General features: G+C 56.9%; 5 protein-coding genes across 5 annotated transcripts; 1 reads left to right on the forward strand and 4 right to left on the reverse strand.

Moving 5' to 3' along the window:
• Positions 1 to 851: 851 nt before the first annotated feature.
• On the reverse strand, positions 852 to 5,400 carry CHGG_01012 (uncharacterized protein; the record flags this gene model as incomplete). The annotated part of the gene is made up of 2 exons (XM_001220232.1): positions 852 to 2,129; positions 2,218 to 5,400. The coding sequence occupies 2 exons, from the start codon at positions 5,398 to 5,400 to the stop codon at positions 852 to 854; spliced, it is 4,461 nt and encodes a 1,486-aa protein (XP_001220233.1).
• A 1,743-nt stretch (positions 5,401 to 7,143) lies between these two features.
• CHGG_01013 (uncharacterized protein) lies at positions 7,144 to 7,944 on the forward strand (the record flags this gene model as incomplete). Its single annotated transcript, XM_001220233.1, has 2 exons — positions 7,144 to 7,567; positions 7,892 to 7,944. The coding sequence occupies 2 exons, from the start codon at positions 7,144 to 7,146 to the stop codon at positions 7,942 to 7,944; spliced, it is 477 nt and encodes a 158-aa protein (XP_001220234.1).
• Positions 7,945 to 9,092: 1,148 nt separating this feature from the next.
• Positions 9,093 to 10,866, reverse strand: CHGG_01014 (uncharacterized protein; the record flags this gene model as incomplete). The annotated part of the gene is made up of 2 exons (XM_001220234.1): positions 9,093 to 10,180; positions 10,293 to 10,866. The coding sequence occupies 2 exons, from the start codon at positions 10,864 to 10,866 to the stop codon at positions 9,093 to 9,095; spliced, it is 1,662 nt and encodes a 553-aa protein (XP_001220235.1).
• Positions 10,867 to 12,486: 1,620 nt separating this feature from the next.
• CHGG_01015 (uncharacterized protein) lies at positions 12,487 to 16,149 on the reverse strand (the record flags this gene model as incomplete). The annotated part of the gene is made up of 2 exons (XM_001220235.1): positions 12,487 to 15,565; positions 15,629 to 16,149. The coding sequence occupies 2 exons, from the start codon at positions 16,147 to 16,149 to the stop codon at positions 12,487 to 12,489; spliced, it is 3,600 nt and encodes a 1,199-aa protein (XP_001220236.1).
• Positions 16,150 to 18,947: 2,798 nt separating this feature from the next.
• CHGG_01016 (uncharacterized protein) lies at positions 18,948 to 22,307 on the reverse strand (the record flags this gene model as incomplete). Its single annotated transcript, XM_001220236.1, has 4 exons — positions 18,948 to 19,390; positions 19,446 to 21,009; positions 21,712 to 21,721; positions 21,847 to 22,307. The coding sequence occupies 4 exons, from the start codon at positions 22,305 to 22,307 to the stop codon at positions 18,948 to 18,950; spliced, it is 2,478 nt and encodes an 825-aa protein (XP_001220237.1).
• Positions 22,308 to 22,634: the final 327 nt, after the last annotated feature.

Here is a 22,634-nt window from a genome sequence, read left to right on the forward strand (position 1 = left end):
TTATCAGCGTACACTCGGCGGCGATGATGCTTTTCTGGGCCAACGGAGTACCGGAAGGGTAGAGGTCAGGTAGATACCAAATCCAGGGTGTAGTTCTCGTCATGCCGTTATGAACTTGCAAACTCACAAGGAACCACAGTGGGGTATCATTCCATTATCAATTTTCAAATGCAACTATCGACTATTTCCGCGCCCATTGCTAACGAAGCAAGCAGCAAAGGCACGCGGGCTTCGCTCTTTCTTTCCTAGGTCTGCCGGGAATCTCTTCAGAGACGCCAACCCAGCCCGCCGCTGCCGATCCCTCACCGCGCCCACCCAACCTGAGCCCATCCGCCCACCCATCCCATCTTGCAGTCCAATTTGATCCTCCTTAGTCTTTAGAACCTAGTTAAACCTCCCACCCGTCCGATCATAGCCCGTATCCCCCTCACCACCCCCGCCCAAGCCGAGTCGAGATATGAGCCATGACCGTTGCGATCCCAGCCCACCGACCCCCCTCGGACGCGAATACTAGTATTACAACAAATCTGCCCTATGCCCAGAGCCGAACCTCCTTTTACCGTACCCGAATGACCCATGATGGAAAAAAAAAGGCCCGAGCTGATCCCAGCCGAGCAACCCAACCCCGGAAAGGGACAAACCTAAACGCCTTGCTGTTGTGCAGTGTAATGGGACGAGTCGTTTTTTTCTTTTTGTTTTCTCAAAATGTTGTGCCATTTTGATGCCCGTTGTCGGGAATGACACCTTTGAATCAAGAGACTTGTCGATGAGTTGCGACAAGTTTTGCCTCTGTGCCCACAGACGAAAAGTCGCGGGCTTCTTGGCTGAAACCCTCAAAGACCACACTATCACTAGTGCGAGGTCGGCGGCAGCGACGACTGTGGTCTGAATTTGAGCTTGATGATTTTCTTTTTCGGCTCACCGGTCTCCCCGCCGGCCGCGGGAGTGCTCGGCGGTGGTGGTGAGTGATGCTGCGGGGCGGCCGAAGGGAGTGGCTTCCGCTTTTTGACCCCTGATTGGCCTCCGTTAAGCCCTGGTGACGACCGTGGATCCGTTGCGGGGGAGCGCGGCCGGGCCGCCGCGTAAGCGGAAGGATCGGGGTAGCCGGGTAGCGCGGAGCGCTTCGCATGCGCAGGTGTCGCGACGATCGTGGAGGATGCCGCATGGTTCGTCTTTCCGGCACGATTGCTATCCCTAATACGGGCTGGCAGCCTATCCCAGGCAGTGAAAGGTAGCCTGACAATCTTTCTAGGACGACCGTTCATGCCGCTCTCGACTCTCGCCACCTTCTTCGGGCGGTCGACGCCAACGCCGACGCCCTCGCCTTCGTCGCTCTTCCGCTTCTTCGGGACCGGCTTGGGACGCTTATCTGCCGTCTTGGATGCGCCGTTTAGATGATGAGGGTGTATCACAAAACCTGGTGAGGGCGGCGGTGCCGAAGGCGTGGACAGCCGAGCGAGGGGCTGGACCGAGATGGAGTCGGACGAGGGCAACGCGGCCGCGGCCGCTGTTACCGGTGGTCGAGGCAGTGTGACCGAGATGGAGTCCTTCCGCACATGGGGAGCTGGAGTAGGCGGGCCGTTGTTTGAAGGTCCGCTGAAGGACTTGTTAGTGTTGAGCTTGATCTTCTTAACCTCGGCAGGCTTGGGTTCCCATTGCGGCGGTGGGACTGGATCCATGATGAGCTTGTGCCGCGGTTGCGTTCGGTAGTGAGTGGTAAACTTGATGATGCACTGTTTTTTAGCGTTCGGCTTTTGAAGCGCCAACGGCCCCTCGGGAACAGGCTCCCTAGTGCACTTCCAGATCTTGGGATAGTTGAAAGTCATGAGCAAGCAATCTTCAGCCTCAAACATGGCCGAGCAGATGGTCAGCAGCTGGAACTTCTCCTTGGCACTGATCGACGGTGACTCCACGGCCGTCCACATGGCGGTCTGCAGCTCGATATTGCCTTTCAGTTCCTCTTGCAATGCCTTCACGGCTGCCTGGATGCTCTGGTTCCGAGTCGCGGCGAGCTGCCTTCGCTGGATCTCGGCCTCGCCCTGCTCGACAACCAACCCAAAGTCGTCAACGGGTACTTCGGGCTCGAGCTGAGCGGCCTTGCTCTCGCCCAGAGCGACAGCGGCCATGCCCTTTGCAGAATATATTGAAGAGACGGTCGCGGACAAAAGGCGACGGATCGGTGCTCGCGCTCGCGAGGAGCAGCTTCATGATGGGCACCTTGGCGAGCAACCCCAGCTCTACGAGGCACTCAAAGGCCTTGATCCTGATGAGATCGAGGTTGCCATCCTGCAGGTACCTGACAAACTCGAGCGGCTGGGTGCGGATGACGTTGGCTTTCATCAGGCGCATCTTGCAGTGTAGCGCGGTTGTCGTCCATACGTTTTGGTACGTCGACGTCCACTCGTCCATCCTGCGGTACTTGTCGATCTCCTCGATGGTCTTCTCGATGAACCGTTTGAGTTCCATGTCATCATCATCGTCGGCCCCCAGTCTTGAGTAGAGATCCCTCTCCCCCTCCACTTTGTCAGGGATGATGGAGGTGGTCAGAGCTTCGAGCAGCTTCGCGATGTAGAAATGGTCCGAGTACTCGTTGTCTGAGTTGTCGTTGAAGAGGAGCAGATCAAGGAGGAAATTCCGCGCCTGGCGCGAGCAGCGGCCGTTTTCCCTCGTGCGTGCGATGGCGCCTGGAAGAGCGCATTGCACCGAGTACTGGGCCTTGTCGTGGAAGTCGTTTGGCACAGGGGGGAACGTGACATTGCCGTTCTTGCCAACCATGCGATCGCAGAAGAAGTGGCGGAAGATCAAAATCAGCTGGGCCGTCCCAATGTAGTTAATCTCCGGGTCGGCTTGCTTGGGAAGGTCATCAATGGCCATGGTGCGAATACCGTGGAAGTACCGACGGTCCATGACTGTCCGTGTCTCAATGCTGGAGGCCACGCCGTGTCGTTTGCCGCGCTGGAAAAAGAGCATCGCGTCTTGATGTGCGACAACATCCCTATCTTGCTGCAACTGGGCGAGGTACATGTAGCCAGGCATGTCGGTCACCGTCTCGCACAACCACTCGAAGTTGCAATCGAGCCGGATCCACTCGTACGACTCCTGATCCATGGCGGTTTGCACATTGTCGGACCATTCCTGAAGTCCCCAGTTCTCAAGGTCGCGTTGAGTCATGAGCACATCGCCTAGCATGTTAAAATAGACGATGTCGTCCTCCTGGATATCTTGCTTGTCGACAGCGGTGCTCGCCGCCGCGGCCGTAGCCTTCTTCGTACGCTTCATTCGCTTGTACTTAGTATTGTAGGCGATCTGAAGCGTGGTCGCTACCTTGTCCTTGTCCGTGATTGCGAGGTAGTGCTCATAGGGCGTGCCGTCGGCTTCATGGATCCGGACAGTGAACGGGCCTGTAAAGAGCTTGGGCACCGGGCCAGCCCACACCTCGTGCACCTCTTCCGCCAGTTCCTTCAAGAACTCCTCCTTCGTAATGGCATTCGGCCCGTTCTCCTTGCTCTGTGTCTGAGCGATGGAGATATCAACATTCAGGTTCTTCTTATTGAAACGCTGTTTGATAAGGAGCTTTGGGCAACCGGCGCCGTGCACCCACTGCTGCCAAAGCTCGTCGGGCCGATACTGGCTCTTCTTCTCGCACGCTCGCCGGAAATCCGCGTCGGAGAGCGAGGTGCTGGTAATTGTGGCGTTGATGTTGGCATTCGAGACGATCTGCGAGATGACGCGGACGATGCCCATCGACCCGGGAATCTTGGACATGCGTTGGTCGAGAATGAAGAGGACCAAGGGCGCCTTGAGGGACATGAAGTCCAACTCGAAGTCGCCGATGTGCAGGTGCTCACCAAGGTCGTGGAGGGATGGCCGATGCACATCAACCTCGACCAGCTTGTCAGATAACGTCTTGAGGTGGAAGCGATACCAGTTGTTGCCGCAGATGCTCCTCATGAACAGGTCCGTCATGAACCACTGGATGCCGACGATCAGCCAGGCGTCTGACCGCTGGTTTGGGACGATGTGGACACCGAAGTACTGGCTCGCTAACGCGTGGACCAGCGTTCTTGTTACGTCGATCTCGGTGTCGATGACATCTTCGGGGTAAAGCAACCGATTACTGCATAGCGACATTGATGTTGCCGCCACGGTGTCTGAGACCATGTCGTCGACAAAGCAGACCTTGTAGCTCTCGAAGGGGTAGCGGCCAAACTCGGGAGCGAAGAAATCAGCGGCTGCTACGATCGGGACACACGTGTGGCGAACCTCGTGGGCCCGGTTTGGGAGGCAGTAGGCGTGAATTTTGGCGGCATTGGCGCCGAGCTTCTCGTCTGCTTCCTCTGTTCGGAATTCGGACCATAGTTGGATATGCTCAAATGGGCCAATGGCGAAGGCAATGTGCTGCGCCGCCGAGAGTTGGGATTCAAAGGTCATGATCTTCTTCTTGTCGTCCTCGGGGTCGATTTGCTCTCCCGCAAGGTTTCCTGAGCAGACAACCGTCATCTCCATGAGCTTGTCTTCCTCGGCCAATGCTGGGGAGGCCGGGGGCGTGATGGGGGCTTCTCCGAGCTTCCTCTTCCGGGTTGCATCTGGACTCGTAGCAGCTGCTTGCTGCGTAGCCAAAGGCTGCTCGAACACATCCGCCAGCGTTCTCGGGCATTTGATCGAGATCTTCCACGGGTGTCTTGACCCCGGATCGTCAACGCACGGAAAAATGCAAGATGCAGTCCCCGGCTCGAGCGAGTGGCGGGTATAGACATGAGGGTATCTCTGGTCGCCTTCGTCAAGACCGACGAAGTGCAGACCGTCGCGTATATTCTTTGAGCGGAAAGGAATGGAAATCTTAATTCCATTCTTCTCGTCATTCGGGTCGGCTCTGTCATGAGGGGTGTCTTTGTCGGCTTTCAGCGTCTTGATCTTAAGCGTCCGCCGAGGCTCGTCCTTCAGGATGCCGTCGGGCCGCAAGGAGACCTTGACCGCACGGTCGGCTGGGACGCAGCAGGGGAGCATCTCCCGGTCCTTGTTCGGTACCTCGGAGCGCCGGGCAGGCCTGAGTGGTGCCATCCGTCGTTTTACGAGGTGGTGCTGTGCTGCGCCAATCTGCCATTGAGGCGGGGTCCGGGCTAGATCGTACGGGTCGGAAAACGACGCGTTCGTCTTGAATCCATCCACGGTCACATTTTCCACGTCGATCTCAGACTGCCGCGCATCGAGCCAAATCTCGTCGAGGTCTGGGTTTATCGTGAATAGATGGATTGTTGATACGCCGCTGATGCTCTTCTCGCGGAAATCGACTTCGAGTTCGACGTCTTGTTTGATGACCACGAAGGGCTCGGCCCCGGGGGGCAGCTCAGGCGCAACGCCAGGCTCGTTCGCAATGTCGTTTTCCATTGCGGTGGGCATCGTGGAGATGGCGATTTCGCGTCGGGTTTGCTGGGGCGAAATCGTAAAAGGTTCGAAAAATGGCCGTTGTGTTGTCGGCAGAACGGAGAGGATCGGTCAGTTAGCCGGCCTTTCGAGGCTCGAAAAGTCGGCTCGGTTTTATGTGCACATGGCAGGAAGTTCGAGGAGCGCGTGATGCTGCAAGGCAGGGAATGGCCGTGCGATTTCGTTAGGTTTCGCTTCGCCGTTTCGCAGCCGGTCGCTGGTTGGGACACGAACTGGTGGAAAACCGGTGTGGTGGCGGGGAGGATGCGAGAACAATAGACCAAGGCGTGGGCGAAAATGAAAGGCAGCTACCAAAAAAGTACTAGTAGAGGGTGCGCATGGATGGCGACAAGAATACAGCACGAGCGCAGCAAAGAGGCTGTCGCCACACACCCACGGAACCTGGTCGCTTCCGCGCTCCGACAAGGAGAAATGCGGGCGTAGGTGGTTTGGGGAAAATAGTTGGGCCACCAGAACAATAGCTGGTTGGGCGACGAATAATTAGTGAATGGCGAGATGGGTGCAAACAGCACAGTGGACAAAAGCCCCAATCTGTACCTTCGCAAGACGCGATGGAATTCGAGAAGGGTGACGACGAACCTCCAAGACCGTGCACTGGCAATCTCTACCGAGGTTCTGCCGACGCGCGATGACAACGAGCCGCAGGTGGGGCCAGAGCTTCGAGCTTGCAGGCTCCCATGCCCATGAGGGGCAGACCCACCTGGTCCGTTCTCTCGATTTGTCTCAGAACATCGATCTCGTGAAACTCGATAACCGATTCTCCAGACAAGGTTTGGGTGTTGTTCGAGTCAATGCACAAAAACTTGATATACGAGCAGATGCCATTAAGTCAGAGGAGAATAGGTTGATTCCTAGATGCTGATGACAGTCGTCTAATGGATGACTAAATTACATACACTCGCTCCCCTTCGCCAGCTGCCGAGGTGTTGTATCTCTTCGAGTCACCCTCCTGCCGATTCATTGTCATATCCTCCGTTTTATCCCTTCTTGTCTGCATCAAGGAACCTCCGGATGGAAAATGGCAAAACACGGTGAGGCGGACAATTTATTTATTTAGAGAATATACCAAGCTATTTTCTCCACCGCTTTAGCAAACCTGGTATATCCCGAGACAAGTTCACCCTCCCCCCCTCGCTGCTATTGAATCCCCCTAGGCGAGCCGCCCCTGCTGGGCGGTTGCTCGGCCCATACCGCATCCCGGCAACTCAGGCACAGCAGCGCCCTGCATCCGATGCACTGCAGTAGGAAGGCACTCGCCACTCTGCCGCAGTCGTCGCATCTTGCCTCGTCTCGCTCCTCTACGCTGAGCTCTCGACGAAACCTCAGGGTGTAAAGTAGGCCAGGCGGGTGGCGACAGATGACGCCCTCGGCCGTCTCGTGAGCAGCCTGTTTAATCAAAATCGTCAGTTTTCGTGGTGTAGCATCAGCCATGAAGGGATTCCCTACCGCGCCGGGCGGGTGCCTCTCCTCCTCGTCCAGGCGAGTCTGGATCTCGGCGGGGACTAGCAAGACGTGTTCATCATGGGCGCCGAAATAAGGGTGGTAAGGAGCCTCAACACCACCCACGGGCCAGTGCTCCCCGCAGATGATACGGAAATCATGTCCGCACAAGCACCTACCACAACCACAACAGCGTCAGCAACCACCACCCCAATCCACCAAACAAAACCACCCAGAGAAAACATCCACTCACGCAAGATGGTTACACTCCCCCTCCCGTATCACCAACCGCTGGCAGCGCGGACAAGACTGAAACATACGCTCGCCCCTAGCCAGGCGCGCGGCGCGGATGACGGTGCGGTCGACAAACACGCTGCGGACCTCGCTGAGGGCCCGGACCTGGCGCACGGCCCGCTGCTAGGAGGCGCGTGCGGCCGGGCCGAGCAGGCGAAGCGCGGCGTGTTGCTGGGCGGCGCGGTGGTCGTCGGGGTTGATGTTGTTGCCGCTGTTGGTGTCGTTGTCGTTGTCGTTGTCGTCGTCGATGTCGACGTCGGTGGGCAGTACCGGGTTGCCGCAGCAGCGTGGCGGCATGCAGGATGGGTCGGTGACGTTGCGGATGGCGGTTTGGGTCGCGCGGGCGATGCAGTCGCGGCACCAGGGGTCTGTGGATGTGTTGTTAGTGGTTCGTTGTTGTAGAGGGGTGGCGTGGCGGCGCGAGGGGGATAGAGCGACAGCGGGAGCGGGAATGCTACATTGGAGGGCGTAGTGGCCTGGCCCTGGTCCGCTTCAGGTATCCCAACGTAAAGAAGACACTGCTTAGTTCAGTCCAAGAAGGATTGGCTGGCTCGTGCATTAATCCTTCGGCAACATTTGGTCTGCTGCTCGTCACATGGCCGAGCACCCCCGAATGATACACCAGGTCCAACACCCACCCAAACCCAAACTCACTATAGTCGGCAAGCACAAGGGAAAGGAAGGTGAGGAGGTATACATACGGTTATTGTAGCAGGCGGTCTCGATGCCCTCGACGAACTCCTCAAAGCAGATGGTGCACTGTAGAAGTCAGGGTGAGCCGAGAGGTTTAAGATTGGCAAGCTGTCATTACCTGAAATCTTCTATCACTCGTTTTGACAGTGTAGCAATGATAAGTCAATAGGAGGGTATGTCTATGGGGGATGAGGAGAAGACGTTGAAGCGGACGTGGGTTCTTCAAAGGGGAGGTCTGTGTGAGGAAGAAATTGGTTGAAGTTATTTTGACCACACAAATGTGCTGAACACGGTGTTGTGGTCGGCGAGTTGGGAGAGAAGTCCTGTAAGACACGCCCGGGATTAAGATGTTGATGACAATAGTTAATATTTCGGATACAGCCAGGCTGTAGGCTGCATACCTCAGACACTGCCCAAGTGGTAAAAAATTGAATCTTGCGGGGTAAAAGTTAACAAACTCAAAAGAGGAACATGCCTCCTCTAAGTGATGGCGTGCCTGCCCTAGGTATTGAGGGGAACATATTTGGAACCCAGGTCACAAACATACTACTCTGTTTGCCCACACACTTGGTGAATCGGATTTGACTCCCCGGGCAAAGGAAAAGCAAAACAACTCAAAATCATGGACACAACTGACTGGTCAAACTTCCAGTCACCATATATCAAACGGCATAGGGTCACACGACTCCGAAGTGCCACGGAACATGCCGTGTTGCCAAGGACCATTTGGACGCAGGTACCCGATGCTCGTCATCGTCACACCCGTGGTTCTGTCGTCTCCATCATTGTCACATGATCTTACCATATCTTTCGCTCCGTCACAACACCATGGTAGGAAGCCCGAACGGCCTCAAACCATGACTGGTAACTGATGTATTTTGACCATTTACCCCGAGCCAGCAAGATATATACCCTTAGATATATAGCTATGAACCAACCCAGCCGTCTAAGGCAGTTCAAGCAAATGCCACCGTCAAACGCCAGAATCTTATGACCTTGCCTTAACCCACCCGCTATGATATGATAGCCCTGAGGGCCATGTCCCGATAAACCTAAGCCCCGAAGAGAGAGAGAAAGAGTAAGAAAAAAAGAGAACTAAGAAATAAGAAAAAGGAAAAGAAGGAAAGAAAATAGAAACCAAGAAACAATGACCCGTTAAAACTCCGTCCATGATGCAAGCCGATGCGTGATGTACAAACCACCGCCCATTCCTCACCCCTTCACTTCCGGCCCCTCTTCCTCGGAGGCAACCGAGAGCCGGCATCATCACGCACCTCACCCGGCAGCTGGAACTCGGCCGCTTCCATCTCCGGGAGGAGCTCACCCCACGCGAGCACCTTACGGCCCTTCCGGCGGTCCGTGCTCAGCGCCGCGTCGCGCTGGTAGCGTTTCCGAAAGAGCGAGACGTTCTCTCGCGGGTCCTTATCCGCCGGCGGGTGTGTTGATGAGAGTGCCGTCGCAGCGGTAGTCTTTGTAGGGCCAACCTTGCCCCCTGCAGCCTTTGTAGCGGTAGCCTTGCCCCGTTCAGCCGACGCCCGTTTCGCGGCTGCTGCTTTGCCGCCCGCCTTGGCCCGCCTCTTCTTGGCCGCGGCTGCAAGCGCCTCCTCCCGAAGCTGCTTCGCAATGTACGCGTCGACGTCGCTCTCGTCGGCATGCTCGGCCTCCTGCTCGCCGCTCTCGGCACCTTGCTGTTGTTGCTCGTGCCGGCGCACATCGACGGACTTCTCCCCCTCACTTTCTTCCGTCTCAACCCCCTCTTTACCGACGCTCTCCTCCCCACCGCTGAGAAACGCCTGCCGCCGGCCGAGCATCTCGGCGCGGCGCCTCTTCTCCTCGCGCGTGTAGCGGCGGAACTTGTCCAGGATGCCCTCGCAGCCGCGGATGAAGTGGTCGCGGGCGGGCTCGAAGGCGCGCTTCTTGGTCTCGGTGACCCCGCTGACGCCCAGCACGCGCAGCCAGTCGTGGCCCCGCAGGCCGTTCAGCAGCCGCGCCACCTGGTCCCGCTCGTGCTGCGCTCGCCCGATCTCGGTGTTGCGAACCGACCGCTCCGATCGCTCGGCTTTCTTGTGCGCCGGCGCGAAGAGCGAGTCCGGGAGAGGGTCCGACGTTGGTGTCGGGTTGAGGTAGCTGAAACTGACGCGGTGTGCATCGCAGAGGTCTGTGTAGAGCGAATCGCCGTAGCTGCGAGTTGGGTAGTCATGTTGATGTTGGGCGCGTGGTGGAACGGCGTGGGGTGATGTGGTGTTGGTGTTTAATTGTGATGTTGGGTCCGGGATGATGATTATGGGGGTATCGATGTTAACAATGTCTGCAGTGGGCGGGAAGTGGTTAGTTAGCAATTGATCAACACACTCGCCAATTGATTGGCAATTGGCACTGGGAATTGGTGGTGAATGATGGGAGATTGATTGCAAACATACGCGTCTCTTTCGGGTCGTTGCCGATGATTTCATCGTACTCCGGGAAGTACGAGGACAGCTCGCTCTTGTAGCGAACGACCTCCTGAGACCTCAGCTTTCGACCCTGCACGATCGTGTCGGCCTCGTTTGGCTTCAAATTTACGAGTTCGTGCATTAACCCTTTAACAACCTTCGATCGGCTTGTTGTGGGTGTTGGCCGCTGTCGTTGCTGTTGCTTGGTTGTGGCACGGGCGGGTTTGGGTCTCTTTGCTTTGGGGCGCGGGGCGCGGTGACTGGCTGGAACCTTGGTCGCGATAGCGGGTTTCGGGGACACAGGCGCTGAGTCTGCCTTGGAGGTAGCGGAAGTGCCGGTCTTGTCGATGGTGTTGGCCGTGTCGTTTGCAAAGATGGCAGACAGTGTCGCGATTCCCGGTGTCAACTTGGCCCTCTTGGCCACGAGGTTATCATTGTCACCTTCCGAAGGGTCACGGCGTCGTCTCGGACGGGTTGTATCGTGGTTATTCTGTCTGGAAGAAAACAAGTTACGGGTGCCGGCGATCTTCCTCGCTTGGGTCCTGGATACAGTGAGTGCCATGTTGCGGCTTCCATCATTGTACCAGGTAAAAGGAGTAGCGATAGCCATGAAAGGAATTGAAATTGGATTGCCAAATGAAGGTCAAGGTGGCTCGCTGTGTTGCCTCGTGGTTCTGCTTGGCAAGTTTTTCGCGGGACGAGGTTCTGGAGAGCGCGTTGCGCTACCAGTTTATGGGAGGATATGGCCTCCTAGACCATTTCTGGGAATCATTGAAATCACGTTTACGTCACGGGACTTAATTAAGTCATGGTTAGTTACTATTTTCCATGAGATGCTATTGTCAATTCTCATGCCTTGGGTCATTGCCACTGTCATGGCGCCCCTCTGAAGAACAACAACAGGTATACCAAGATTACATGAACCTGTCTAGATGCAAAATCTCTCGACCGAATTAAGCCCAAATCAAGTGAATTAGAGTGCATTCAGATCCTCGTTAGTACTACTTATTCAACTTGTCTAATTGTCCGTATATAGCTTATTCAGAGGCAATACATTTCTGAAAGTGACTTTCAGGCGGGCCCACTAAAAATCGGTTTTGGTGTTGCTAAACATTCCGCCGTAATTTTAACCCCAACCCACGCGCCAAACCACCGGTTCTCGTACTGTGTAAAGACCGGACAAGGCCAAGGTCAACGGGATGGTCCCAGCACTGACTGAAGAAATGAGGCTTGATGATGTAGTTGAAGGGCACGATATTCCAGCTCCGATAATCACATGCCCGATGCAAGCCGAGTCTGGCCTGGAGGAAGAGGAATTAACCCGAAGAAAGAAATTCATTCCTGAGAAGCTCTGGATTTTACAGTTTCGGGCGGGTTGTTCGTAATAATGTTCAAAATATGTTGTGCATTTTACACTGCTTGAAAATTGGTGGCCAATGCCCCTAGTAACTGGAGGTACGCAACCCAGAGGTTTGTGGTTCAGTGTGTGACCGATCGATAATATCGATACCTGCCATGCTGTTGAAAGGTCGTCCAGTCCCTTCCCCCATATCACCTCGCCCCACACCCACCACCCTATACCAAATGACAGCATCCTGACGTCCTCAGAATACTCCCATGGGATCAGCATTAGGCAAGTAGTTGTTTTGGATGTTTTAGTATTACACTAAACTAAGGGCCCAACGCTCAATGCGAGGCCAGATCCACGTATATATCCAATCCACATCCAATACATTCCTCCTCGCTTTAGTCTTGGGTGTATGTACATACCAAATAATAAACCAAAACCCAACACGCTCCCACCACCCGGCTAAACCACACAACCATAAAATATACACTACGTTTTTCCCCACCTCTCTCACAACAAAAGGCCGTATATACCGGACGGACAAGCCAACCCGCCTCGGGCGGCAACTCTAGAAGCAGAAAGGGCGGACACAAGCCCACGCCCACAAAAAATGCAGTAGCCTGCCATGCAAGGCCCCCAAGCCAGGGGGTATGCCAAAAAAAAATGTAGAAGGGAAGAAATGCCACAGGGTATTCCAACATGGATGATCCAATCCAAAAAAGGGGAGGCTTGGAACCAAAGAAGCCAAATCCAAAATCCCAAAACAACACCAACAACGCCACCCAATGCACGCACACCTCCCTCACACATCACACAACCACATCACCACCCAGATTACCTAACCTCTGTCGACAAACTTCTCCACCTCCCCTCAAAAACCCGCACCCTCTCCTCCTCCAAAACACGCTGCAGCCTCCTCGTCTCGCGCACCGCCTCCTCGCGCTGCTCCTGCAGCTGGAGGACCTCGATCTGCGCGGCGCTCATGCGGCCGACCACCTCCTGCATCTCGGCGTCGGCGGATGCGAGCGCGCCCTCGAGCTCCGACACCCGGCCCCGCAGCGTGGCCATCTGCGCCGTCATGTCCACGGGCTCGGTGGTCGAGCGCCGCAGGCCGCCGCCGGGGCGTTGGCTGCTGTTGGGGGTGTTGGCGTCGGCGTTGGCGTCGTCGACGCCGAGGAAGGGCGGAGTGGACTTGCGTGGGGCGGGGGAGGTGCGCAGGCTGAACATGGGGGAGAGGGGTGATTTGGGTGGGAACACGCGCTGGCCCTGGCCGCTGCCGCGGCGGGTGCCGCCGGTTGCGTCGCGCAGGCGGTTGAGCTGGGCGCTGTGGGCGTCTCGGAGGGCGGCGAGCTCCTCTTCGTGGCGGGTGACGCGCTCTTCGGCACCGGTCTGGGCGGCCACGACCTGCTCCTCGAGGGTGCGCAGGCGGGCTTGCATGCCCGAGATGCGGTCTGTGCTGACGCGCTGCTCGGCCTCTCCGCGCGCGATGGTGCCGGCCAGGCGGGTGCGCAGGCTAGCGTTTGCTTCGAGCTGGGCGCGGACTTGCTGAGCCAATTCTTCGACGCGGCGGGCAGACTCGTGGAGCTGCGCGGCGAGGTCGCTCTCGGTGTCGAGGTGTTCCTTCTCGAGGGTTTGGAGGGTTTCGATTTGCTCAAGGTAAGAGGCGGCATCGCTGCGGGCGCGGTCGCGGTCTGAGATGGCGGCCGAGACGGATTGCTCCAGCCGTTGAATAGCAAGCTGCGTCTTCTCGTCCGGCCCCGCGTTCTCCTCGAGAGCCTTGATACGTTCCAGGGCATCCATGTATGCGGCTTGCAGGTCCTCGTACGCTTGCTCCAGGGAGTGGGAGCTGACGGGCAAGTCGGATTGGCTGTGGCTGCTGCCTGGCCGGGCGAGAGCCTCGGGGATAAGAATGTCCTTCTCCTGGAGGAGGCTTCGGAGAGACGCAATCTCGCCCTCGGCCCTGTCCAGGTCCATCTTGAGCCCCGCAAGGCCTTTCTCAACCTGCCACTTCTGCTCGATGGCCTCCTCGGCCCGTCGGCGCAGTACGCTGATCTCCTCGCGGAGGTTGGAAACTTCCCGCTCGTAGCCAGCCCTTTTGGGCGATGCGGTGAGGAGGCGATCGCGTTCCATCTCGAGCTGTCGTATCCTCTTGGTGTGCTCGCGGTTCTGGAGCTCTTGTCTCTCGAGAAGTTTCTTGAGGGCGGCGTGCAACATGTCCCGCTGGTCCTCGACGTCTTTTAGCCTCTCGGCCAGGACGTCGCGGGGCTCAGTCACTTTTGTGCTGTTGGACCGGGCGATGGACAAGGTGCGGTTCTTCCTGAACGAGCCGCCGGTGACTGATACGGACCTAGACAGCCCCATCCCCATCGACATGCGGGTCCCGGTCTGCTTAAGCTCGGCGTTTTGGGACCTGAGCATGTGCAGCTCAGCATTCTGGGACCGGAGCATTTGGAGCTCGGCATTCTCCGATTTGAGGGAATCCAGTTCGGCAGTCTGCGCTCTGAGCGACTCCAGCTCGGCGGTCTGCGCTCTGAGCGAATCTAGCTCGGCGGTTTGCGCTCTAAGCGAATCCAGTTCGGCGTTTTGTAATTTGAGTCGTTGTAGCTCCTGCTGCATCTTGGACGTGTCGTAGGCGAGCTTTGCTTGATCGGCCGCCTCGGCCTCTAGCCCCTCGACGCGAGCGCGCAGCTGAGGGACAATCTCATCGCGTAGGTTGTCTCGCTCATTTGACGCCGTCTGAAGTTCGCCCTGTAAGGCGTTAAGGAGGCCCTCGAGGTTTTTCGTGGCCTCGCTCTGCTCGGACAACTTCCTGCTGAGGTCCTCGCACATGCTCTCGAGCTCCTTGACGCGCCCGCTAGCATCGCTGCTGTGGATGTGGGCAACATCTAGCTCTGACGCTCTTCTGGACAGTTCTTGGATTTGTTGGTCCAGCGACCGGCGCTTCGAGCGCTCATCTTGCAGCTTGTTGGTCAATTCCAAGCGGATCTGGGCCTTTTCTTGATCTGCCCTGCGCTGAATCTGTGAAATCTCCTCCTTGGCATGGTCATACTCGCTAAACTTGGCTGAACTGTAGCCAGAGTCGGAGTAGTAGTCACTGGTTCGTTTCCCGGGCGCTTGCGGATTGTTGATCTGCTCCTGTAGTCTGTCCACCAAATCTTCTAGGTCCATCTCGCGCCGAATGGACGAGGCCAATTCGACGCTGATACCTTTCAGCTCGTCCTCCATCTCTTCCAGCTGGTCAAGTGACGTTGTGCTATCGGCGGGTGTCTGAAGATACGCTTCGCAATACTGTAAGGGGTTACTCTGATCTGTAACATTGGTGGAGAAGGTCGCCCTCTTTGTGATGGAAGCCTCATAGGACTCGGTCACGGCGGTCGTCGGCTTAGGCGACGTGGGCGAAGGGAGGGGGGAGAAGTTCTTGTCCGAGTACTCGGTCGCGGTCGTAGGCGAGGGCGTGGTGGCCCAACCGAAGAAGGCGCTGAGTTTGGACGAGGCCGGGGACTTGGGCAGAGGCTTATTAAGATTATTTTGGTCTAATGACGTTGCTGAGGGCGCGGCGGACGCATCTCTGATGTTGGATCCAAGATTTAGCTGTGGAGGGGGGGACTTGCGTGAGAACATGGACATGGTCTTGGGGTTAGTATTAACGATGGTAGTACGTTTGCCTCCCGGTGACTCGGGCGACTCAGGCGAGTCGGGAATGGAGTACAGATCGTCGAGCTCGTACGGGACAGACCCCTGAGTGGTCAGGCTGGCCGTCTCGGCGCTAAGACTCTCGACCTCGGAAAGGGTGTGGGAGGTCTGAGTAGCTGCAGGGTTGTTTCCCGTAATGTTTCGCAGCTGCGCGTCTCCCGCACCACCGACGGCCGGGACGGCAGCGGGTTCAGCGAAATAATCGGAGAGGGGAGATGATCTGTTCAGCGAGCCCGGTTAGCCCGATATTGCCACCAGTTTACCCGGCGAGTCAGGAACCTACGGCTCGTTGGTGTCTGGACTTGCCGGCCAGTCCAGCACAGTGTTTAGCGAACTTTGCGTGGCCAGCAGGCTCCGCTGATCAGGGAACTCGTAGAGGGTCGGGCTGTCGAGCGAGCACGACCTGGCAAACCTCTGGTCGGGCCGGGGAAGGTCGGCGAGGATGTCGGCATACGCAGCTGAGCCCTTGGAGAAGCGGACGGCAGCGGGCGAGGCGGTCGACGACAACGGCTTCCGCTTGATAGGGCCCGATAAGTGAGCCAGACTAAAAGACCGGCCGCTGCGTGGGCTCGGCAGTGGACGTTTCGGTAGCACGGAGACCAGCTCAGGAAACGCGTCCGTTTGGTCGTGTGTTTCGAAGGAGAGAGGGTGGTGGACCGGGAGCGGTGGCAAGCGAGAGGGCGTGAGATCAGACGAAGCAGTTCGTGTATCAGATGTATCAGAATCGGGAAGAACGGGGATGGTGGCGGGCAATGGAGGCGGCATGTGCATGTCGCCCTCGGGCGACGGTCCAGGTGCGGCCATGAGGTTAGTCGGGGGTGGCATTCATAAGTCCTTTGTCGCACTAACCCCCCATTCGATTGGCTCTGAATCGAGAAATTGATTAACACATTAAGAGCAGCGACGAAATAGCTCGGCAAAGGGGGTGAAAGGGTGGCATCAGGTATGAAAGAAAGGGAGCAAAAAGGAGTGGACGGCCGCCATCTAGCAAAGGTTGGTAACATTAGCGCCGGCGATTTGCCAGGGGAGGGATAGAAGGGTGCCATCCCAGTTCCCTTTTGGGCGAGACTCCCCTCTGGCCCCAGCGCCATCGACAGGGGCAGGGTGCACCATCCCACGCCCTGGATGCACCCCTCGCGCACCGTACCTTGCAGGCGCCCCTGAGTCGCCACATATCGGCCAATCACCGACACGCGCCGCCCTCGATGGGGAATTGGCGATGTTCTGCATCCTGCATCCCGGTGCTCAGATTGGAAGGAAGCAGGCGCCAACCGCAGCCGTCAACCGAATGGCACTCGGACCGGGAATTGAAGAAGACCACCGAAAATGCACACAGTCGCCATGGCTCCTTTGAGCTCCCAGGTTATCTCCACAAACCAAGACCGAGGCGTCGCTTAGCCGCCGCCACCTGCAAACTGCCGTTGATCACGATACATGTGTGCTCGCGCGTGGAATGAAAAAGTGACAGACAGATGTCCAGCAAACCAAAACTCAATTGCTGAAAAAAGGATGCCCAATGGAATGCCGCTTGTGCCCATGGAACCCATGGCGACTTGTCGTCGACCAACAGAGCCTCCAAGTTGCGATCGGCGCTTTTCTTCCGCCAAATGGACGCGGGATGGTGGGCAGGACACTTGCCCGATCCAGAATCTTAAACAGACTGTGTTGATATCCCCAGCTGCCCCTGCAAGTGCTTCCATCACACCCGAGTGGTGGGAACCCCGCGACCCAAGATTTCTGCTCGAGGTGGCTTGCAACAATTGTTCCGATAATAGTCTTCTGTGGTATGCTCAACGTCGTAGTCTAGATCCTCCAATATTCTCATTTTAGTGTCTTCTTTCATTTTCTCGCTTCTAATTAAGAAGGGGGACCACAGGTGCTGATTTGGTGCAGTAGTCGCACAGTCCATTTACGAATCCAACCCGCTAACCGATAGGCTTTGCGGGGAAACTGGGGGTGCAAAAGCTCGAGCCACGACTCTCTGCCGCCAATCCACCTCGTCCAATGCCGACCTCCACGTTCTCTTTCGCAAACCAGTTTTTTCTGCAGGGAAGCGCTCCTCCCGTCAAGTCGAGTTGCGCCCATGGATGATCTGCAGTTTTCCGTCGATGGCGGCAACGACAGCAATGGTGGCAAGATACCTGCTCGGATTTGCATCGATTTTCAATCACAACCTGGATAACGATGATGAAAACTCTGCTTCTAGACCAGAAACCAAACCTGGGACAGCCCAAACCCGGTTCCGGACAAGTCCAGCCCCGTGTTTGATCTTCAAAACAATGTTTCACTTACCCTTACCCTGCCTGTCAACAGCTATTCTCTCCAGCCATGTGGCGACCACCTTCTTTTCGTTGCTTATTCTCCATTCCGGTGGGCTCGGGACAGCGGAGCGGAGCTGCGGAGTTAACAAAAGAAACAGTCTGCACCTTGACGTCAAGCCCGTAAGGTGAGCGAGGTGGATGCCTGTGACCATAGGCTGCGGTGAGTCCCCCGAGTCATGGTCTGACCGACGGGCGCTTGCAGCTTCCCGGGCGGCTATCGAATGAGATATAGAACATCGGACGGCCTGTTTCATTCATGACTTGTTCAACAACGGAAACAGCAGCTCCGGCCTGCAAAATTGCGGATATCTTCACCGCCGAGCCGCCCTTGACAGGTTTTTCAACGCCTCCCGTCCACATACATCCCTGGATTGTGCCTGGATGAGCTCTTAGTCTGCGTCTTCATCCCTATGCGCTGGCCTGTCCAGACGCCCTCCGCTCGATTCGTCATCAGTTATTACGGCGAGTGCATTACATTCCGTTACTTGTATAGCTGTGTCCCTATACCGCAAAGAAGGGAGCGCTAATTTGCGGTGACCCTTGGCATTCTCGTGAGCAGTTGTAGCACCGGGAACCTGGCATGGTATCCGTGTACTTGCTTGGTGTAAACAGGCGATGTTATGGTGTTTTGATGTGACTCTTTTAGTATTCTACGTACTCCGGTGTCATCTGGGCGTGTCGACAGTCTTCCGGGAATATAGTTCCCAGATCCGACGTGGTTTGTCGTTGTCGTTGTCGTTGTCGTTGTCGTTGTCGTTGTCGTTGTCGTTGTCGTTGTCGTTGTCGTTGTCGTTGTCGTTGTCGTTGTCGTTGTCGTTGTCGTTGTCGTTGTCGTTGTCAGTACCATGGTCAAAGTCTCTGTCACGAGTACCTTATCTAAAATAAGAAACATCAGGTAGTACTTGGAGATGGTTGTTGACAACTCACAGGTTACAAAGGTTAGGTCAGATAAGTCCGTTAGACCGCTTGCTCCCATCATACATCACCTCCCCTGTTTCATCTTCCTTGACGATACCTACACTCGCACCCATATCATCCACACCATCCAACTCAGCATCCCCCCATCAACATAACCATTTTCGTTCCCACAAGCCATCTCGAGTACATTACAACAAGAATCGCCCATTCAAGGCACAGAGCCGAATTGAGGATGCACTGTGTCCCCTAAATACCGAGACGAAAACATAAAAAAAGGAAATCCCAAACTCAAACTCCAAGAACCAGGGTATAGCCAACCACCATCCACCACACCCACCACCACCCCAACCCAGCCCAACCCACTCAAACAACCACCCCATCCCCCGCCCCAACCTGCTCCGCACCATGCACCGTATTCCTCCGCCCCCGACGCGGCCGCAACCGCTGCGGCACAAACGCATCCCCACCACCACCACCAGCAACAGCCGCAGCCAACTCACCCAGCCCACCCTCCTCCTCCCCATCCAGCCGGCGCCGCCGCCGGGGCGGTTCCCACAGCAGCGGGGGCAGGGCCGGCGGGGGGAGGGGGAAGGGGTCGTGGTCATTATCATCTCCTCCTGGTATCGCAGCACCAGCAGCACCAGCGGGGGCGGGAGCGAGCAGCAGGCCTGGGTTGAGCTCCTCCCAGGCGTCGAAGAGCGCGTCACGCTCGGTGCAGCCCGGCGCGTGCCGGCAGTAGGGCGCGCCGGTCTGTAGGCGTTGCCAGGGCTGTGTGCAGATGTAGCACCATTCGTGGCGGCAGATGCCTGGGGAGGGGGTTAGTGAGGGGGGGGTTTAGGTTGGGTTGGGGGCGCGGCTCACAGGTGATGTGGTTGCATCCGGCAAACTTGTGGACGTCCCGCTTGCAGCCTGGGCAGGGCTTGCTCGATCCGCGGACTGCCTTCTGCGAGGCCTTCTCGGCTGCCCTGCGGTCCTGGTTGCGCTTGTCGTACTCCTGGCAGGTCTCGTCCCAGTGCCACGGGAGGTTGTGGTGCAGGCAGGACGAGGCCTGGCAGCTGACGCACTCGAACCGCGGGCAGTTCTCCTCGTACATCTGGCCCGATCCGCAGGCTGGGGAGAGGCAGAAGTGGAATGCTGGGTCCTTGGTGAGCGCCGCGCGGGTAACTAGCGTGTCGTATCGGTTGAAGGTCCCCTCGGAGGCGTGCCACTTGACGTCCTGCCAGTCTAGGGCCTCGGGGCAGTCTGGACACTGCAGCCGGTCCCAAGCACCACGCTCGATGCTTGAACGTAGCCACTCTCCGAGGCAGTCTTTGCAGGTGGTCGGCTGGTGGGTGCAACGGGGGGTGTTCTGGGCGGGCATCTCGGCCCGCGGTTTGTCCTCGATGCAAATGCTGCACTGTACCGTTGTCTCCGTCGGCCAAGGGTCGTCGAGCTGAAGGGCTTCGGCGAGGTTATGGGAGAGACGGAGATCGTATGTGGCACCCCATTTTACGGTGGCGGTCCGGGAGTTTTGCAGTGTGCCGTCGAGAAGGAGCTCAACGTCACCTTGGCCTCTCAGTTCGCTCATTTGATATGGGTACTCGCTTTGGAAGACCCTAGTAACGACATAATCTGCAACGAAGCTCAGATGCATCCGCGTCCCAACCTGCACCCTTCTAGGATGGTAAACAAACACCCCTTGTGCGCCACGGAGTACGACATAGCCGCGCTCCGGGGATACGGCAACCGAGAGCCAGCGGCAAAGCCACGTCTTGAGCTTGCTGAGCCCCCAGTGGTCTCCCTGTAATGCTCCAGGGCGAATGCCGTCTCGGACAATCAGAGCGATTCTGTTGGTATCCTGGATACCCATATACTCCGCCACCCTTTGCCTCAGCTCTCCGACAGTCACGCCTGATTCGATGACGGAGTGAATCTCCGCGGCGAAGAGCACGTCGAGAGCCCGATCCTCGCGATCAGCCCAGTCCGAAAACTTCCAATTTGAAAAGTGCTGTTCGGACTTTGATACACTGTACCAAATTTCCTTCTCATCGCGGACGGCTTCGGGACTGAAGTCTAGCTGCCGCCCCTTGGAATCGTAGAAACGAAACAAGCTGAGTGAAGACAGACGTTGGTCCTCTCGTTCGTACCACCTCCGGATCGCGCGTACCAGATACGAGTGACCGGCACCTTTTGGCACCGCCACGGTGAGCTCGCAGTACCGGGGGTCAAGCGGACGCAGGGCAATTCTCACTGCCGGAACAGGCTTGGCCACGGGGGGATGGGAAGGCCGGTAAGTGCCTGAGTCCCGGTGACGGTCTGAAGACGGGCGAGTTGTTGGGCGGTCTTGTTCACCGGCTCCGTTTTGCAGCCGGGCGGTGGCGGCTCGAGCTACCCATGTGAAGATGCTAGGGGACGGCGGCGATGGGCCGCTGTGCCGGCGGGCAACCTGTCGAGTCCGTGTCATGATTTTGTCAACCACAGCTGTTGGTGAGAGGAAAGAAAAAAGTAGAGGAAGAAAGGCTACGGGCTGTCCAGCGCAAGTGTCCCAATTAAATAAGTAGACCCAGACGCTTTGTCCATGGCGCCGGCCAGCAGAAATCCCGGCCAGACAGTGAGATGCCAATGCCAATGCCAGTGTCATGAGACCGAGACTTGCTTGCAGTAGACATGCGCTTGATGATGCATCACAATGCAGCCCACGGGTAGTAGCGAGTCATGGGTAAGCGTCTGGAAACAGGTACGGCCATGTGGAAGAGAAGAACATTAAACAAGTCGTGTTAGTAAAGGTAAGGCCCGTTTCAGGTGATCGGGCCGTGCCAGGTAGAGGTGAGCAAAAGTAGACGAAACGGAAGATTGGAAGCACGGCGGAAGAGAACCAGGTTTCTGACCCAATAGCTGGCCGACACTAGAGGTGGCCCCTTGTGCTGGCGTGGACCATACCGCGTCCGCCAACAATAACTTGCCAACGCCGATCAACCAACAAATCCCAGCAGCCCGTCGGCAACTGCGTGTCAAAGGTCCACGCAGCTGGATGTCGGTGGGGGTCGGTGTCGAGGTGGTCGTCCTATTTGCAGATACTACTATTGGGCACTCATTCTGGGGTAAAAGTATGCAGACCATGATGGTGAGGAGCGTGGCGAATACTTACGGAGGTAACACTGGAAATCGAATGAAGGAAATGTGGGAGAAAAAGGGGCGTTCACCAAACTGACCGGAGATCACCTTGTCCAAACAGCAATTAATATGTTGGACTTTTCGGGTACGTACGTACCTCCTACCTCACAAGGGTCGGTTAGTCCACCAAGGGGGCAGAGGGGGTGTGTCCTCTGGCCTTGTATACATCCACTTCTCCTCCTGAGCCGTATCCACAAAAACAAGCCTCCCACCGGGCCGGACCGCCCCCCTGAACGTCTTGAACACATTGATATCGGTTCCGGACCCAAGGGTCCTCCACAACCGGAATTCGGGATCCTTCTCCCCCATCACCACTTCCTCCATCGTGACCGGGTCAAACCCAGGGTAAAAGCGCCACGACCGCAACCCCGCAATAACCAACAGCTTCAAAGGCTTCTTACTCAGCCGCGTCGCGATATCCGCCACGTCTTTGTCGACCAGCGTCCTCGGAAACGTGCTATACCCCCTCAGATCCAGAAACAGCGACTCCAGCCGCTCCATCTTATCCCAGCGCACCCACAAGTGCGCGGCGCGCTCATAATCCAGTGTCTGTTGCAAACACTCCTTCATCTTTTCCACCCACGGGTCTAGGCGCGCCGCCGTCCAGATACCATCCGCGATATGCCCCACATCCGCCCTAGTCAGCGACGGCTCGCCGCGCACGACCAGATGCCGAATCCGCTTGAACAGAAAATCCTCCTCATCCGCCGAGAACGGCAGCACGTCCTTCTCGGTGTGGTCGGTGGCGCGCAGCCGTTTGGTGCGGGCTGTATCCCCGCCCTCTCCCTTCCCCTCCCCTTCACCTTACACTACCGTTCTCTCTCTTCTCTTCCCCCTTCAACAATCGCTCTCCCTCTCCGGCCCCCAGGATCGGCTCGACGACGAGAATATCATCAT

Source organism: Chaetomium globosum, genomic scaffold (assembly GCF_000143365.1).
Source record: "Chaetomium globosum CBS 148.51 scaffold_1 genomic scaffold, whole genome shotgun sequence".
NCBI classification, from domain to species: domain Eukaryota; kingdom Fungi; phylum Ascomycota; class Sordariomycetes; order Sordariales; family Chaetomiaceae; genus Chaetomium; species Chaetomium globosum.